Source organism: Cyprinodon variegatus, unplaced genomic scaffold (assembly GCF_000732505.1).
Source record: "Cyprinodon variegatus isolate N-32 unplaced genomic scaffold, C_variegatus-1.0 Scaffold18, whole genome shotgun sequence".
Taxonomy (NCBI): Eukaryota; Metazoa; Chordata; class Actinopteri; order Cyprinodontiformes; family Cyprinodontidae; genus Cyprinodon; species Cyprinodon variegatus.
This window is the reverse complement of record NW_015150471.1, coordinates 2,282,206-2,299,034: the sequence shown is the minus strand read 5'-3', so window position 1 is coordinate 2,299,034 and position 16,829 is coordinate 2,282,206. Positions and strand designations below refer to the sequence as shown.

The 16,829-nt window shown below is 39.1% G+C and overlaps 1 protein-coding gene across 1 annotated transcript in view; it reads right to left on the bottom strand.

Annotated features, from left to right (window-relative positions):
* Positions 1-5,977, bottom strand: part of LOC107093197 (proto-oncogene Wnt-3) — a 38,749-nt gene extending 32,772 nt beyond the window's left edge. Inside the window, exon 1 of the mRNA XM_015388085.1 lies at positions 5,538-5,977. Coding sequence (XP_015243571.1) covers positions 5,538-5,617 — 80 coding nt within the window. The 5' untranslated portion in view covers positions 5,618-5,977. The remainder of the gene's footprint in view (positions 1-5,537) is intronic.
* Positions 5,978-16,829: the final 10,852 nt, after the last annotated feature.

Sequence of the window (16,829 nt, the reverse complement as noted above, 5' to 3'; positions counted from 1 at the left end):
ATTTGAGCAGGAAAATAAGATGATCTGCCAATGGAATGAGCATTTTTACCCTTAAAATAAGATAAATTAGATATTATGCACTTGAAGTAAGAGAATATAGTTGTTTTTTCTTATTTTAAATGGAAACTGTCTTATTCCATTGGCAAAAAGTCTTAATTACCTGCTCAATTCAAGAAGAAATGCACTTGTTTTAGGAAAAATGTACTTACTTAGATTTACATTTTTTGCAGTGCAATGTCTACTTTTTGATGAAATCTGATTTTATGTACATTTATGGTATGCAAACCTTAGCCTCATTAGATAAGAACGAATAAAATCCATTAGGTTAGACCATATTAGATTATTGTCTGTTTTGATTGGTGAAGTTTATGTAGTCTGCAGGTTTATTTTTATTGTAATACATGACAAATCTCAGAAAGACTGTACTTACAGAACATCTGGGCTTTTCATCAATTCTAAATGAACCATTTTGCAGCTGTACATGAAATTCATTTTGTGCAAACATTTGCATATGATAAGTTTAACAGTAACATTTCTAAAGCCCCTTTTTTTCTGTAACAAGTCCAAAACTTTTATTGGATATTGCTTAAAATTGTTAAGAGACTGGTATATTTTAGATAAAGCTTTTCTTTTTAGCTAAAGCACTTGGTCTTGAAATTCATTAAATTATTGGAGTCAATAACAAATAAAAAGTTAAGCTTAAGCTTTTAATATAAGGTTTAAATTTACAACACTTAGCAAGTTACATTAGATGTGTGCTAATGTAAGCATTAGCATACGTTACCGCAGGCACACTGCAGATAAATCAAGAGCACTTTATGCTTAATTTCAATTAATGCTGTGTGAAACCTTTGAGCATGTTTTTTCACTAGTTCCTGTAGGACTATAGGTTAATATTGCTCAATGTACTGGAATTTGACCAGTATTGGCTACATGGTAACCAGTCTAAACCTTATGGTAAAAGCATTTTTGCATAACATCACTCCTCAGATGAACCTGAAAAAATTACTGTCAGCAGCTGCAAACTGCTGCATTACCCACTGATTATTGGTAAAGACATAGAGCTTATCTTTACCATTGATTAAATTTGAAAAGGCCTTTTCAGTGTATTGCTCAGTAATGACCCACACTAAGAAGTTTCTGATGCTACAGCTTTCGTTACACCTGTGGATGATGCGCACTGCTCTGATTCATTACTCAGAAGTCTTAAACTATTGGGTCATGTTAAAAAAATAAAATAAAGTCACTATGCAAAGATAGATTTCTTCCACCCAGCTCAACCAGACTGTCATAGTATATTCGTGAATGTGTGAATGTGTTACTTTAGTCATTAATTATATAACATGAAATAGAAAAATCAGGACTTTTACTGTTTTTTGTTTGCAGTGGTCATTACACTGAAACAGTAAAAAAAAAAAAGGCTTTTACAACTTGCAACTGGAACAAGAATATGTTTGATAAACCCAGATGAGACCTCAAACTGAACACCATGATTAAATCCAAATGAGGGGCTATTTCTACCTTAGAGGGACGAGTTGTTGTAGTTTTTTTCTATATTACACAATCTGTTTTTTCTTTTGTTTATGGTCACAGTGTCCACTCATGGCACAGGATTCAATTAGATTTGAGTTAGTTGCTCTTGAATAACATTGTTTAGGAATTTCCTTCCTTTTTTTCCCACACTCCGGAAGATATTTCACATTAATACATGGACATCCTTGATCTTTTCAATTGGAGATAGCTGACAGAGGATTTTCTCACCGTAGGTAAGTGACCTCTTTGTCAGCTTTTGGGATTGAGGACTGAATGCTTGGAGGAAAAGGGGATGATTTTCACATCAGATAATGGCATTCCTGAACCCCAGAGACGGACTCCAGATTCTTGTTTAAGCCACTCAGGCTGATCTGGTAACATTTGTCCGGTAGATTATAGTAATAAAGCAAAATCTTTACAATTTGACCTTCTCAAATGAAATGAAATTGATTTTTTAAAAAGGTTTTGATCCATTTTTATCAAAGCTGAGTCATTTCAGTTATTATTACGAAGAAAAAGGTCAAATTAATTATCCTGTTATTTTTACCCTGTAGTTCTCTTTGTTTTTATTAATTTCCTACAGTGTATTTTAGATTTTTCTTAACTTGAAAATGATCCATGTCTCATTAAAAGCAGCAGAATGAATTTTCCTGCAATTTCTCTGATTTAGGTTGAGGATTCAAAAGGAGCTATTAAGGCATAAAAACAAAAAAAAGCAGTTATCAGATTAAAGCATCCTGTCTGTGATACGAGCTTAACCTCCGCTGATGTCTGATGAATATTTTTATAGAGTTAAGTCTTTGTTGAAAGTGACTGTCATCATTCTTTTTCATCTATTGCTGCTTTTTGAAGGAAAGACAAACTTACTGACAGAACGGCTTAGAATAAAGCATACAAGCTTAACAAATTGTCACAAATATGACCTCTAACAATATCCTTGTTTACTAAAAGTGCTTTTTTGTGGTTAGTTGCTCAATAAAGAATCTCTGCAGGATGTCTGAGTCAGATCAGAGGCGTTAGCTGTTGTGTGGAGTGAAACTGTCTTGAAAGGAATTTTCAGCAGCCACTAACATCATCATGTCTCATGCAGATTTAATGTGGCAGACAGAACAAAAAGAAGATGGGAAAAGGATATACTAGGCATGCCTAAAGTCGGTCTTTGAGGGGCGCTGTCCTGCAGGTTTCTGAGGTTTCCCTGCTTCAGCACAGCTGATTTCCATTGATTGCTGATTAACAGGCTTTTGCTTAATTGCAATAATCAGAATCAGCTGTCCTAAAGCAGGGGAAACTAAAACCTGCAGGACAGCAGCCCTCAAGAACTGACTTTGGATATGCATGCGAAACAGTTTCATTAATCCTTTGCAATTAAGTACCTTCCTTTTTAAATGGAGTTTACCTTCATCTAATTTGATCACAATATCAGAGTGTTCTGTAAATTCCTTAGTATTAAACAAACAGCATCATAAAAGACAAGGAAACACAACAGAAAGGTCAGGGTTGAGGTAGTACAGTAATTCATTGAAGGGTAACAAAATCCTAAGCTTCAAACTTTAGTAGTCTAGATGCTGATGAAGATTCTCAGTCATCCAGGTCATAGTCATTCCGTAAAAATTCAAAAATATCCACTGGACTTTTATTGAGAAAGCTTCCTGGAGAGGTGGTGAAACGTCTTCAAATCTTGGAAACCAAGTCCAGTGGCTATTTTTGAATTTTTACGGAATTAGTAGTCTAGATTTTAGTAGTATTAGACGTATAGCGGACAGTAAACATGGGGAAGAAGATACTCTAATCAAATTAGCCCAAACGTTGGACTTTTTGCCCTACATGCAGAACATAATGTATATAGAAAAAACATAATATAACATGTCATCTTAAAAACAGTCCTTGGCTGAGAATGAACAAGACTTCGAACTTTTGAGGCTGACCTGCTCGCAGGACAACATCTCTAATTATTCAGCAAAGGATAATATGCAGTAGTTGAAATCAAAGCATATTCCTGTGTTGAAACGGCCCATTTAAAGTACAGACCAAATCTGTGGCAAAATTTATATTTATGGCCACTCACATCCAGTCTGACTAAACTTTGTGTATTTTGAAAAGATTTACAGCTGTAAAAACTTCAGTTATCCTTAGTTAACTTATTTGTGGTATTCTGAAAAAAAGAAAAAATTCCAATGTCCCAAATGTGTCTGACGGTTTTGGGAGTAAGAGGGAGAAAACTTAATCTGTTGATATGCTGAAGACTTGAAGCTGTAATTGTAGAGCAAGGTGTATGTAAGTATTTACCCCCTGGGGGTGAAACACGGATGCACAGTATACTTTTTATATTTTATTTGTAAAAAGTTATTAAACCAATCGTTCTACTTCCACCCTACAATTAAACTACTTATGTTGAGCGATCTCATGGAATCTAAATAAAATCCTTGAAAATTGCTGGGTATGTACACTTTGGCACCTTTAACCGTCAGTTCTATCCATCTAACATGATGGCACTTCCTTATTTCTCTTAAAGCAGATACTTCACGTGTTGCGCTTGTTTTCTTCTTGATGGGACACCTTATCTCCGTGTGCAAGTACACAACCCTGGAGATATTCATGCACCGTTTTGTTTTCAACAGCCCATCTTGTAAAACAGAAGGCACCCAGGCATGAAGCAGTCAGAACTCTTCTTTCTTCAACTTGTCCCGCCTCAGCTTGAGGATTTATGGCTAAGTCATCACTCCCCTGCTCGCATACCCCCCTGAGGAAGAAGCTGAGAAGACGCAACTCTGGCTCTCGCTGAAACTCTGCACTCTCCTGCCTGATACACAGCTACCTCGTTTTGTCACCTCTCAGGATCCTGCAGGGTGATGCCACCGACAGTCCTGTTTGACACATAGTCTCCAGTCACCTGAAGCTATGATCCCAACATATTCTTTCATCTTTGCAACCCCTCTCCCCCCTTTCTTCTGACCCAATACACGTCAGAACTTGGTACCCGAATCAAAAGGAGTCTGCATTGTTAGGGCACAAACAGTACACCAGTGTCATGTAAGCTCCTTGAAGAGAACAGCTGCAGGTAATCCACATGGAGAGGATCCTGAGCTCTTTGTCACTCCTGTCTTGTGACTGTTGCTGAAGCCAGGCGTGGGCGTACGTAAAGTCCTCTCTTACATTAACGCTACAGCCCCTGTGGCCTGTGTGCCTGGCAGCTGTCTGCGCTGTAAACGAAACCAGAAGAAGATGCTCGCGGTTTGGACGCCGCCACGATGGGACCACATGCTGGTCGGGCTACATGAGTGCAGTAGCTCTAACAAGTAGAGAGGGGTGGTCCAAAAGACAGAGTTCTGTCATACGTTGGTAGGTTTTATTACACAAACGGATTTTTGGAGTTAAAAGGTAAGATTTTTTTTGCTTTTTTATCAATCAATTAAGAAGAAAAAAAAGTGAAAATAAAATTAGGACTCTAATAAAACACATTTATCTGTGGACAGCTTTTCCCACCGATTAAAACAATGATAAGTCGTTTTTTTGGCACACATACTAGCAAACCAAAACCAAAAAGCAAATATTGCCTTTCCTTTACACTCAAAAATATAAAACTAATTGCTTATTGTTATAGCAATTTAAGGTTTCTCTCCAAAGCAATACTCTAATTTAAAAACAACAAACTGATGTCAAACTTACAGTGAGCTGCCGAACCCACACAGATTTATTTATTTATATTTAAAAAGCAAAATCTACTTCAGAATAATTTAAATGTTCCCAAAAGCAAAATTCATCTTTTTTATAACAACATGCTGCATTATGATAAATGGATCTGAGCACGAAGGGGAAAAAAGCATGGCAAACCTTTTCCGTTACACTAGAATTTGAGGTTAAGATTCTTTGGACTGGACCAGAGAACATTTTTCCACGCAGTCGACTGAAAATTGCACCCTCAGAAAATGATCACTTGACCAAATAGACTTACAGTGTGATGCCTTAAAACTGTGGATTTATTTATTTATTTTTATTTTACTCACCACCAGATGGGATAGCCTCCGAGCGCTCGTGAGCTGGACAACCACACACACAGCAAATATCCAATCAGATACAAATCCATGAGGTAAGCCTTGTCAAGTGTGTGTAAGCTGATCAATACACAGAACTTCCAGCAGGCAGTGAAGAAGGGTTTCCAGGATGAGGAGCTTTCAGAGTAGTTTAATTGTTGAATGAAGGTAAAATTTAAATATCTGATCAAATAAAAAAAAGGAAAAACAAATCTTCCCCCTGTTTTTCCCCTCTCTTTCTTTGAGTCGGGCCAGGAAAGTGTGTCTGTCTCCAAGTAGTTAAGAGAATAAGTGTCTCTTACACTTATGCACACGCTCCTACCCGTCCTCTCCTTCCCTCCCTCTCTAAGATGTTCTTCCCTAAGGTAGATATCTTTTCCTCTCTCTCCCGACTTTTTTCTCCCTCAGGATGCCTCATCCACAGGCCCAATATTAAAGTGGAGGGAGGCGGGGTGGAGATATAGGTGGTGTTGGTGGGGTGGAGGGGGGGGGTTGTAGGATGAGGTTTGGAGATGTCAGCTGGCAAGCCAATCACAGGAGATGGCCTTAGGTTACGAAAAAAAATTATTATTCGTTCCCATCTGTCAATCACACGCCAACCCCCTGGTAATGTTGAAGGAAAAAGAACAGAGTGCAAAACGAGAGAAGAAGGAAGATGTAGGGAGGGCCCACATGAAATAAGGTGAAGTGGATCTGTTGCTCAACTTGTTTAATCCGTGATCAGAAAAAAAAGCTCCCCCATAAAGCGGCCAGAGGCAGGTGATGAGGTCTCGAGAGGACGCCTGGCAGTACACGCTGACATACGTGCTGACAAGGATTTTTAATTTTTTTGTTTCTTAGGAGCTTCTGCCCTGGCTAATTGATCCTCATACAAGCACGTACTCACACGCACATATCCCTCTCTTACGAAAGTATATAGGGAATTTTCCCAGTTGTCTTCTACCCAGCCTGACAGAGAAGAAGGCATAAAAGGGGTCCACAATAAAGCCATAAAACGGCAGAGGTGGCTGGGCCAGGCACGCAGGGGTTATGTGCTCCAGCGGCCCAAAGGCGACACGTTTTACATCAATACTATTGTCATTCTGATGGGCTGTGAGGCGAGCAGCCGTGGGACAGAGTGGGGGTGATGAGGAGAGAGATAGAGGGTGAAGGAGGAGGGTGGGACACTTGAGATGGACTTAGCCTGGAGAGAGCATGCAGGAGACAAACCCACAAGGAAACTGATCAGGATGAATGCAAACAAGATACCCAGCGAAAGATCAAAGGAAGGCAGTTGTACTGATAGTGATCTAGACGATCAAATCAGTCAGAATGAATAAATTACAACACCTGAACTCCTTTAGCTTTTTCATGTTTTGCCACATTAAATCACAAGCTTAAAAGTATTTAATTAGGATTTCATGCGATAAGACAAAATATTGTTGCAAAATTGTGACATGATGGTACATTATTTCCTAAAGAATTTTACAAATCAGTTTAGAATACAGCCTAGTTGTTTCTCCACTATATTTGCACATCTAAAGACATAAAAAAAATTATTTGCAAAATAGCTTTACGTCCAATCAAATTGGATGAAGAATGACTGTGAAAAATTTTCATATCTCTCCCAGATTCACTTGGCCATTCAAACACATGAACATAGTTTGATCCAAACCCTTCAATTAGAACTATAGGATTTTCTAAGATTAAATCTAAATTCAATCTATATCACAACTAGATTTTACCTTATTTGATATATGTTGACCCACATAAAAGTTTAAGTGACATCCCGTTCTTAATCCATAGGGGTTCCATATGAAATTGGCCCATCCTTTGCTGCTAAAGGAGCTTCATCTGTTCCGGAAAGGCTGTCCAAAAGGTTTAGGAGTGTGTTTATGGGAATTTTTGACCATTCTTCCAAAAGCGCATTTGTGAGGTCATAGACCAACATATTCTCATTATCAGTTTGTATGAAATCGTACGAAAAGTTATGCACACTATTTCGTACGTTTTGGACGATTTTCCTCAAAAAACCCGATCAGTGCGCATGCGCTGGCAGACAAAATAAAAAAGCAGATCCGCGGACGGACGTAAAACTGGGAAAAACAGTGCAATAATCACTTCTTCATGTCTCTAACTACGTTGCTTGCTGTTTTATATCTTAGGGTTAGGGTCAGGGTTAGGGCTAATTGTTTTTTAAATTCTATGTTCTTGAATGATGCGTCAGATGCGCATACAACGAAAAAAACGTCCAAAACGTATGAAATTACGGTGCATAACTTTTCGTACGATTTCATACGAACTCATAATGAGAATACACTGCATAGACTGATGTTTGACGAGGAGCTCCGACTCTCAGACTTTACTCTAATTTATACTGAATTTTTTATGCTGGACTGAGGTCAGGACTCTGTACAGGGCAGTCAAGTTCACACCAGACTCTGCCATCCATGTCTTCATGAACCTTGCGTTGTTCGCTGGTGCACATTCATTTTGGAAGAGGTAGGGGCCAGATCCAAAGCATTCCCACAATGTTGGAAGCATGGAATTCTCCAAAAATGTGTTAATATGCTGAAGAATTAAGAGTTTCTTTCACTGGAACTAAAGCTAGAGAATACGTCTCAACTACCCTGGATTCAAAGGGTTTATGTACCGTAACCCACTGCATATGAAAGCTTTGCAATTCACTTGGTGATGTATGGCTTAGATGCAGCTGCTTGACCATGGAAACCTATTCCACCTGTTCTTCAGGTAATCTAAAGGCCCCCATAAGTTTTGGGAGGTTTGTGTAGTGATTGAATCTGCAGAAAGTTAGCGACCCTCAGCATCCACCGACCCTGCTTCTTCAATTTAAGCTTAAAGTCGACAAAAGGATATTTAGGAGCAAGGAAATTAAATGACTGGAGTCATTGCACAGGTGGCATCCTATCACAGTTCTTTGCTGGAATTCATTGAGATCCTTATTCAATAATACTTTTGGTAATATGGTATACACTGCCAGGGGACCTAGATCAACAGGAGGGGTATGGCATGATCCACTAAGTCCAAAGACAAGTACCTTAGGCATGGCAAGGCAAGTTTACCTGTTTAGCACAATTAAGTGCAAGGACAATCCAAAGTGCTTTGCGTTATTTAAACAATAAAATAGAATAAAAATAAAAGTAGAACAAAAGCAAGTAAAGATAAAAATATGATAAAAACAGGTAGTAAAACAAACAAAAACAGTTTGACCATAACCTTAAACTGGAGCATAGGAACTAAATGCTGCTTCTCCATGTTTGGTTCTAGTTCTGGGTGGACAGAGTAGACTGGAACTAGAAGACCTGAGTCGTCTGGGAGGTTAATATACTGACAAAAAAACTGTTATGTATTGAGGCGCTGATCCATTCAATGATTTCTAGACTAACAGAAGCATTTCAAAGTCTATTCTCTGAGCTACAGGAAGCCAGTGGAAGGACTTCAGAACTGGGCTGTTGTGTTCTACTTTCTTAGTTCTAGTGAGAACATGGGCAGCAGCGCTTTGGATCAACTGCAGCTGTCTGATGGACTTTTTTTGGCTAACCTGTGAAGACACTATTGTATGACTGAGTTTTTCTAGATCCTGCTTGGACATTAGTCCTATAATCCTGGAAAAGTTCTTCAGGTGATAAAAAGCTAACTTAGTAACTGCCTTATGTACCTGTGAAGTCCATCATGACACCAAGATTATGGGCATAATCAGTGATTTCTAGCTGTAATAGCTGAAGCTGTGAGCCAACTCTGGATCTCTCCCCCTCTGGTCTGAAAATTATTACCTCAGTAATTTTATTTGTTTGGAGAATATTATAGTGCATACACTCTTTGATCTGTTCTAAGCATTAGCCAACGCTCTGATGATTTCATAGTCCCTTGGTGACATTGCAATGTAAAGCTGAGTGTTGTCTGCATAGTTAGGGTAACTGATCTTGTTGTCGGCTATAATCTGAGCTTAGAGGAGCATAAAGATATGGAAAATGATGGGCCCCAGTATGGAGCCTTGAGGAACCCCGCATGTGATTTTTCTTTTCTCTGATTTAAAGTTTCCTACTGACACATAGAATACACAAAGAAGGACTTAAACCAGTCCAGTGTGGTACCAGAAACGCCGACCCAGTTTTCCAGACGCTCTGATAACCTTCCCTCTGTACCTTAGATGAGTATAGGGGAAAGGGCTTCCATAAAGTTGTAGCTAGTTGGGGGTAATGAGTTGTAGCTAAGGCAGAGACAAGCTGATGGAGAGAGAACAAACTGATCAAGAGGAGCAAAGCAGACTGAAACCTTAGAAACTCAAGCAAAAAACTAACAGAAGTTAAATGAGTGAAAACTCCAATTGGTGAAAAAACAATAAAGATCCACAGCATGAACTGGTAAAAAAAAAAAAAATCATAAACATAAGGAAATAACAAATCAAATAAAGAGCTAAAGGTCATTGTAAACATCAGATACATTTTCAAAATACATATAAAAAACCTGAACACCTCAAAATCAAAGTATAATCTTCCCTAAAGGGTATATACCAAAAGTCTTTAGATTCTATGAAAACAACCACAAAAACAGCCCTAACAGAGCTGGTGAATGGGGCCATGGAAGACGGTCATGGAATAAACGTAAAAACATTGATACAGGAACTTTGAAGCAAAAGATGTCAGGAAGCCATCGGGGGTGAACCCATAATGGACCATGTCAGGAGGGTAATCAGGCAATCAGGTAATGTGGACCCTCTGCCAGGACAACCCAGCAGACTGGAGCTCTTGAGACAATAACCCAGCAGACTACACCTCTTAAGACCGGCACCCACAGAAGGACTCTGAAGACTGGCACCTACAGAGCAGCTCTGAAAACTGGTTTACTGGAAGCAGGAACCCACAGAGGTAATTTAGATAAGGAACCGCTTGAACCATCAATGGACCTTTGAAGATGGAGACAGAGTGGAGCCCACCTAAACAACTTTGATTTCAGGCACAGGACCAAGAGGCGGTTCAACCTCAAATCTCCTGAAGAACTAGTCAACTGGAACAGGAGTCTTGAGGGACATTGAAAAAAATGGACAGGAGATGGAGATAATGATGACTATGACTACACCAGTGGTGTAGATGGCATTGATGATGATGTAGCCAAGGTTGTGGATGGTGACAATGATGATGGTGATAAAAGCTCTAAGAGATGTTGGTGAAGATTTGCCAGTTATGGGGTTCTTTGTTGGCATGGATAAAGCTCTCAGGTTCTGAGGTGGAGTACTGGAGACTCTGCATGTGAAGCCGAGAAGTGGAAGGCTCAGATAATCTTTCCATTGACCTGATTCTCAGAACTGAAGTGAATGTCTGGCGATACCAACACTGTATGTGACGAGAGGATGGCAAAAAGCCAAGCAGGAGACACTGAGCAGACCCTTCAGGAAAGTGAATGAGTCATCAATCAGCCTCATAGAGGCAAGGGTGATGGTTTCAGCAATAAAGTTGGAGGCAGTGGCCAGAGGTGTCAGTCAAACTCTCCGAGGCAGGAGCAGAGGCCTTGGCAGTGCCTTCGGTAAACAGAAGTGAGGTTTGGAGTAAAGCTGTATGTGGCAAGCAGAGGATGAGAGGACACATTTATAAAACTTCTATCTTTGTTCGAAATTGTGTCAGAATCCTTCTGTCCTTTAAGGTACATAGTAAGTTGAATTGATTTAATGAATAAGAAGATACAAAAACATAAAAGCTGGTACTAGGGAACCAAGCTCAGAGCATGGACAGGACTAGAAGTGTTGCAAGGAAAACAGCAGGCATGGTAACAGAAGGTTCCAGCTGAGAATAAATAGTGAGGGAAAAAAAAGACACACTAAACATAATAACTAAATATTGTTTTTCTCCCACTTCACACTATTTTGTATCGCACAAGAATCTCAGAGATAGAAAATATTTAAAACCAGGTGTTCTCTCAGAAATATGCATTCACTTATGGTATTTAAACATTCCTTTATTAGAAAATTCACAAATAGGCAACAGGGATTAGAAATCTTAGGGTTCTTTGGAATTTCATAGCTGTTTTGCTTCACAATACTAACACCATAAATATGAATGAAATAATGAATGAATAAGCGAATTGATAAATGAATGCCTTTATTTCAGACAAACAGTAAAAAAATGAATATAAGAAATACACATTTTACATCCAAATTTTAAAATTAATAACATATATAAGTTATGTATGGTCCACAATGTCATGTATAACTTAGTGCTTATCTCTTAAATGGGGTGTAACTAAGTGAAACTAATTTAATAATGCCACTTTACCTCTCTACAGTCAATAACACCAGTAATGTTTTGGATTTCCATTTAATTTATGAGCCCATACAGCTCCAAAAGTCAATTAATTGAGCAAATGAATAAGTTTATGTAGATTTAAAAATTCATTCATACATATCTACTAATAGCCCACATTAAAAAAAAACGCTGCAAAAATATGTAAACATCCATTTGTAGTGAGTGAGTACACATTGATGATAATCATCGTTCTTCCATCTAATATCTTTTAAGAAAACCAATTTGGGCCTTTTCCTACTGTAAGCAGTCTCATGCTTAGAAATCTACACTGAGTTTTGTTCAATACTTTCCTCTCCATTATTTTAAAAGGACAATCTAATGTTTGTTAAAATGTCTAACATTCTGAAATTTAGATAATCACTGTAAATATACCCACCATCTCTCTCAGGAAAATATCTTTTATGCTGTTTGTTAGCTGTTTGTTTCTACCATTACAAATAAGATAATTTAAGAAAGCAGGAATGAATGAATAATGGATTAGTGCGGTCATGTTAGCCAGCATTATGAATGATCTTGATGGCATTTTTCTGCATTGGTTTAAGTAATGTCCAGTAGGTGTTACCTCAGAGATCAGCACAATAGCTCAGTCGTAGTAAAATAAGGGAACACTACAGAATGTGTAAAGCTTTATAATGAAAAAATATTTAACTTTACCAAGAACTGAAATGCTTCTAAATAATTTCGTCTGGACTTGTTTGATATGAGGCCTCAAGTAGATCTTGTAGTCAATACTCACACCTAAGGATTTCATTTAATTTACTCATTCAACCTCTACCCCATCTATTTTGACTTTCACATCTATATTTTCATTTATAATTTCCAAATGAAGGGAACTTAGTTTTTTTGCAGGTTAAAAAAATTGTTTTGTCAAACCAGATTTTAGCTTGTTCATCTCTGGTGTGATATCATACAGGAGTAGCAATACACTCTAAACTGTACAGAACATATTTCCTTCATCTTCAAACAAAACAAGCTTGAATACAAATTGTACATATGTAATTTACGTAGAAAATAAACAGTATCAAACCAAATACTGAATCCTGCGGAACCACAAGCGATGCTTAAGCATGATAACTGATAATCACCCATTTTAACATATTGTTGCCTGTTACTAAAATAGCTCTTCTTGGACTCCAAAACCACCTACAGTACATAATGCTAGAAATGTGCTAATTAGTTTATTGTGATCAAATTTGACAAATGTTCAGTAAACAGTCCAGTTGCAAACTTTATTTTAACTATGGAGCTTCTGGCTTCCTCTATTAATTTCAGGATGGTAGTGTTGTAGTTACCACGCCAACCGAGACTGAGACAAGGCCTAGATCTTATAAGTTCTTGGTCCTGTCTTGGTTTTGACCTCTACAGATATTGGCCTTGTTTTGGTCTCTAAACAAGGCCAATATCTAAAACAATTCTGACTTACATAAAATTGTTTGTTTTTAATCAATGAAGTTTTCCGGTGAATTTGCCAATTCTGATCTTTTCTGGCAATAGCTCAGTGTCCAGCATGGTGCTGGGCTGTAAACACAACCCCCATCTGTTAATGTATGGCCCTCATACCATCCTTATGGAGTCTGTTTCTAACCATTTGTGCAGACACATGCACATTTGTAGCCTCCTGGAGGTAATTTTGCAGGGCTCTGGCAGTGCTCCTCCTTTTCCCCCTTGCACACAAGTAGAGGTGGAGAGTCCAGTTGCTAGGTTGTTGTTACAGCCTCCTCCACATCTCTTGGTGTACCGGCCTATCTCCTGGTAGCGCCACCATCCTCTGGACACTACTCTGACAGACACAACAAGCCTTCTAACCATCACCAATCAAACTTATGTGCCATCCTGGATGAGCTGCTCTACCTATGCCACTTTTATGGGTTGCAGAGTCCGTCTCATGCTACCACGAGTGGGAAACCCTCACCCACATTCAAAAGTGACCAAACCATCAGCCAGAAAGCATAGGTACTGAAGAGTAGTCTGTGATCCCCACATGCAGAACTACTATGTTATTGAGTGTGTCTTGCTAATTGCCAATAATTTCCACGTGTTGTCTATTCCATTTGCACAACAGCATGTGAAATTTATTGTACATCAGTGTTGCTGTTTGATTTGGTTGAACATATATATATATATATATATATATATATATATATATATATATATATATATATATATATATATAATTTATTTATTTTTTACCAGTATAGATGTGCTCTTATGTATTCCTCTACCAAAATAGTATTCTTAATCATATTCTATGAAAAATAATTGTATTTCTTTAAAATATATAGAAATTTTCAATAAAAAAAAATGTTAAAAGATATTTCATAATAACCACCCATACTTCCTGGTATTTTTACAAAATGCAGAATTTTACATATAGCCCTCAATTTCACAAAACTGCTACATTTGTTCTTTGGCAAAGCAACTTAGGTATCTCTGTTGTGGTGCTTTAAGAACGTCCGTCTTTCTGGTGGTAACCTTTGGGCCCTAAGCTAGGTGGACTAAGAGGGCCGCTCAGCAGGGGCTGGGAGAATGCTCTCTGTAGAGTAGATTGAATGTCCAGTGCAGGGAAAGAGGCCAGTGACCATAGTTAAGAAGTCAGTTGTGGGCCCCCTCCCCATCAGCCGCCCACTGTTTCATTTCTCCATAACAAAGAAGTTTGGGAAACAGGCACTAACTAAGCAACGCTCGACCTACCACCATGTTTTTGGTATTGTGGGGGGTAAATTTGACAATAATAGATAGATGTCCTGGTGTAACACCAATAAATTTTTCTCTAGCGAACTTTTGCAGGAGTTTTCTGCATTATAGCCAGTGCTCAAGTCAACATGTGGAATTGTCAATGTGGTGCTGACAATGAGGCATGTCTGTTTGTTATTATGAACGCTGTTGTGTGTTACAGCACCGTCAGAAATGTGCCGAGCTCAGCTTTGGATGACAGCTGCTGTGTGGGAGCGATAGACAGTGATTTCGGGGCCAGGAATAGGTTAGGAGAATGTGTCAATGATCTTATTTATGAGTACAGCCGAAGAAATCAGTCTGCGGTCTGAATCCAAACAACATTGAGACTACGATTCCCAGGTCAAGACTGCAAGTGCATCGCAAACAGCTTGTTAAGAGAGCAGCGACTGAGCTCCATATCAAGTGAAATGAACAGCGCTTGTGGTGAGGTTTTAGAAGTATCTGCAAAGGAAGACCACAGTATGCATGAAGGGGGGAGGAACACACCAGGGTCCCCTACCGTGCTGGTTTCTAGGGTGACCTGAGAAAGGCCATAACCAGGTCCGGCTCTTTCTCAGGCCTAATCAGCGTATTACCACAAAGAAGGACATGTGTTAAGCTCCCCACCTCTCTACCAATCCTACTCAATCCGAATAGCATGGCTGGACACAGGCAGCCAATAAAACCAGGATTAGGAGGGTATTTAAACACACTGAGGCTGTTGCGAGAAAGTTTCTGAACATACCCAATCCCACCCTTTTCATCAGTCCTCTTTGCCTCTCTTTCTTTCTTTCCATCTTTCGCTTTATTTTACCCTTTCCTTCCTCTTTTCAGTGCTCTCATCGCATAAGCTCTTCACACAAAGGAACATCTAGGAATTACTCATTTTGTTGGAGTAGTTAAGCAAATTCCCAGTACCTCTCCTCCACCTCCTTCCTTTATGCTCTGGATCCTGTGCTTTGTGCATTTGTGAAAATTAATTGTTCTCCATCTCAATGAAATTTTTTGCAAGAGTTTGAGCTCTCGTATGTATTTTAGGGAGGATTTAACCATGAACTAGATACACAGGTTATTAATATCGCTTTCATCTATTAAGCAATTCCCAATAATTAGTACCTGAGAATGTTAGTAAAGGCCAATCATGGAATGTGTTACCTCTGTATGAGGGAAATAGTGTTTATTGTTGTGACCATATTGAGATCTGGAAGTGATACACCAGCAGGCAGCTGAGAGGCCGCTGCTCTGTCTCCTGGAAGTGGAACACTGTTACAGACAACACAAATGCCTTTGTCGGGACTTTTTAGGACAGATGACAAGAGTTCAGCCCCCAAATAAATCTTTTTCATTAGAGTGGCAAACACTCCATCCCTGCATAGTTTGAGTCGCTGTGTGAGCCGATCAACATAATGCCCAAACCCGCAGCGATCTTCGTCCGGACACTGGGGCGGCCTAATTAAAGGGCACTTAAGCCTTACAATGTGTGGCTGGGCAGGCTGGAGTAGGTGGGGTAACCCCCGACAGGGTCCCGTAAACAAGGGAGTCCAGGACAGAGTGAGATAAGAGGGCTATATGCCAGAGACTTTGTTCACACAAGATGAAGAGTCAACAGCCTTCCCAAATCTCACCACTCCTTTAGCCATCCCCCCTAATAACAGACTTCTTCAGAGAATCTGTGAACACAATGCTATCCCACTCCCCTCCTCTTGCTCTCAATCACCGCAGGGACAAAGAGGGGACCCCCCGCCACCTCATCTTCACCGTCCTTCTGCCCCTCCGCGGCCCACAAACAGACACTTCTTTTATTGAAATTCTTTGGTGTTCTAATCCTCAGCTTCCTCCAGGGCCAATAATGGACTCCTTGCCTCAGCCTTTTCCAGCGAGGCTATCATCTTAGCCTGTCTGGGTCACAAGTCCACCCCTCCTACTGGATAGAAATGCCCCGGGAGTGTCATTCCTGTCACAACCAGGGTAGAGATCCCCAGCACCAGTGGCCTTATCAGGATATTTTGGAAAAACAGCCACATAGTTCTGCATTTATTTTATATCCTAGCTTGGATTTGTTAAAAATTTTAGTAGATGCAAGATACTTATTTTTGTACCAATTTCAGTCACCCAGATTAAATGTTTTCAAATTTCTTCTATATGTCTGTATAGATTAAACATGCTCCTTTTTCCAAAATGCTGTAATATTTTCTTTTTTATATTTGGAAAAAAAAAAGTAGACTTAAATAGTATAATGAATTAATGAATT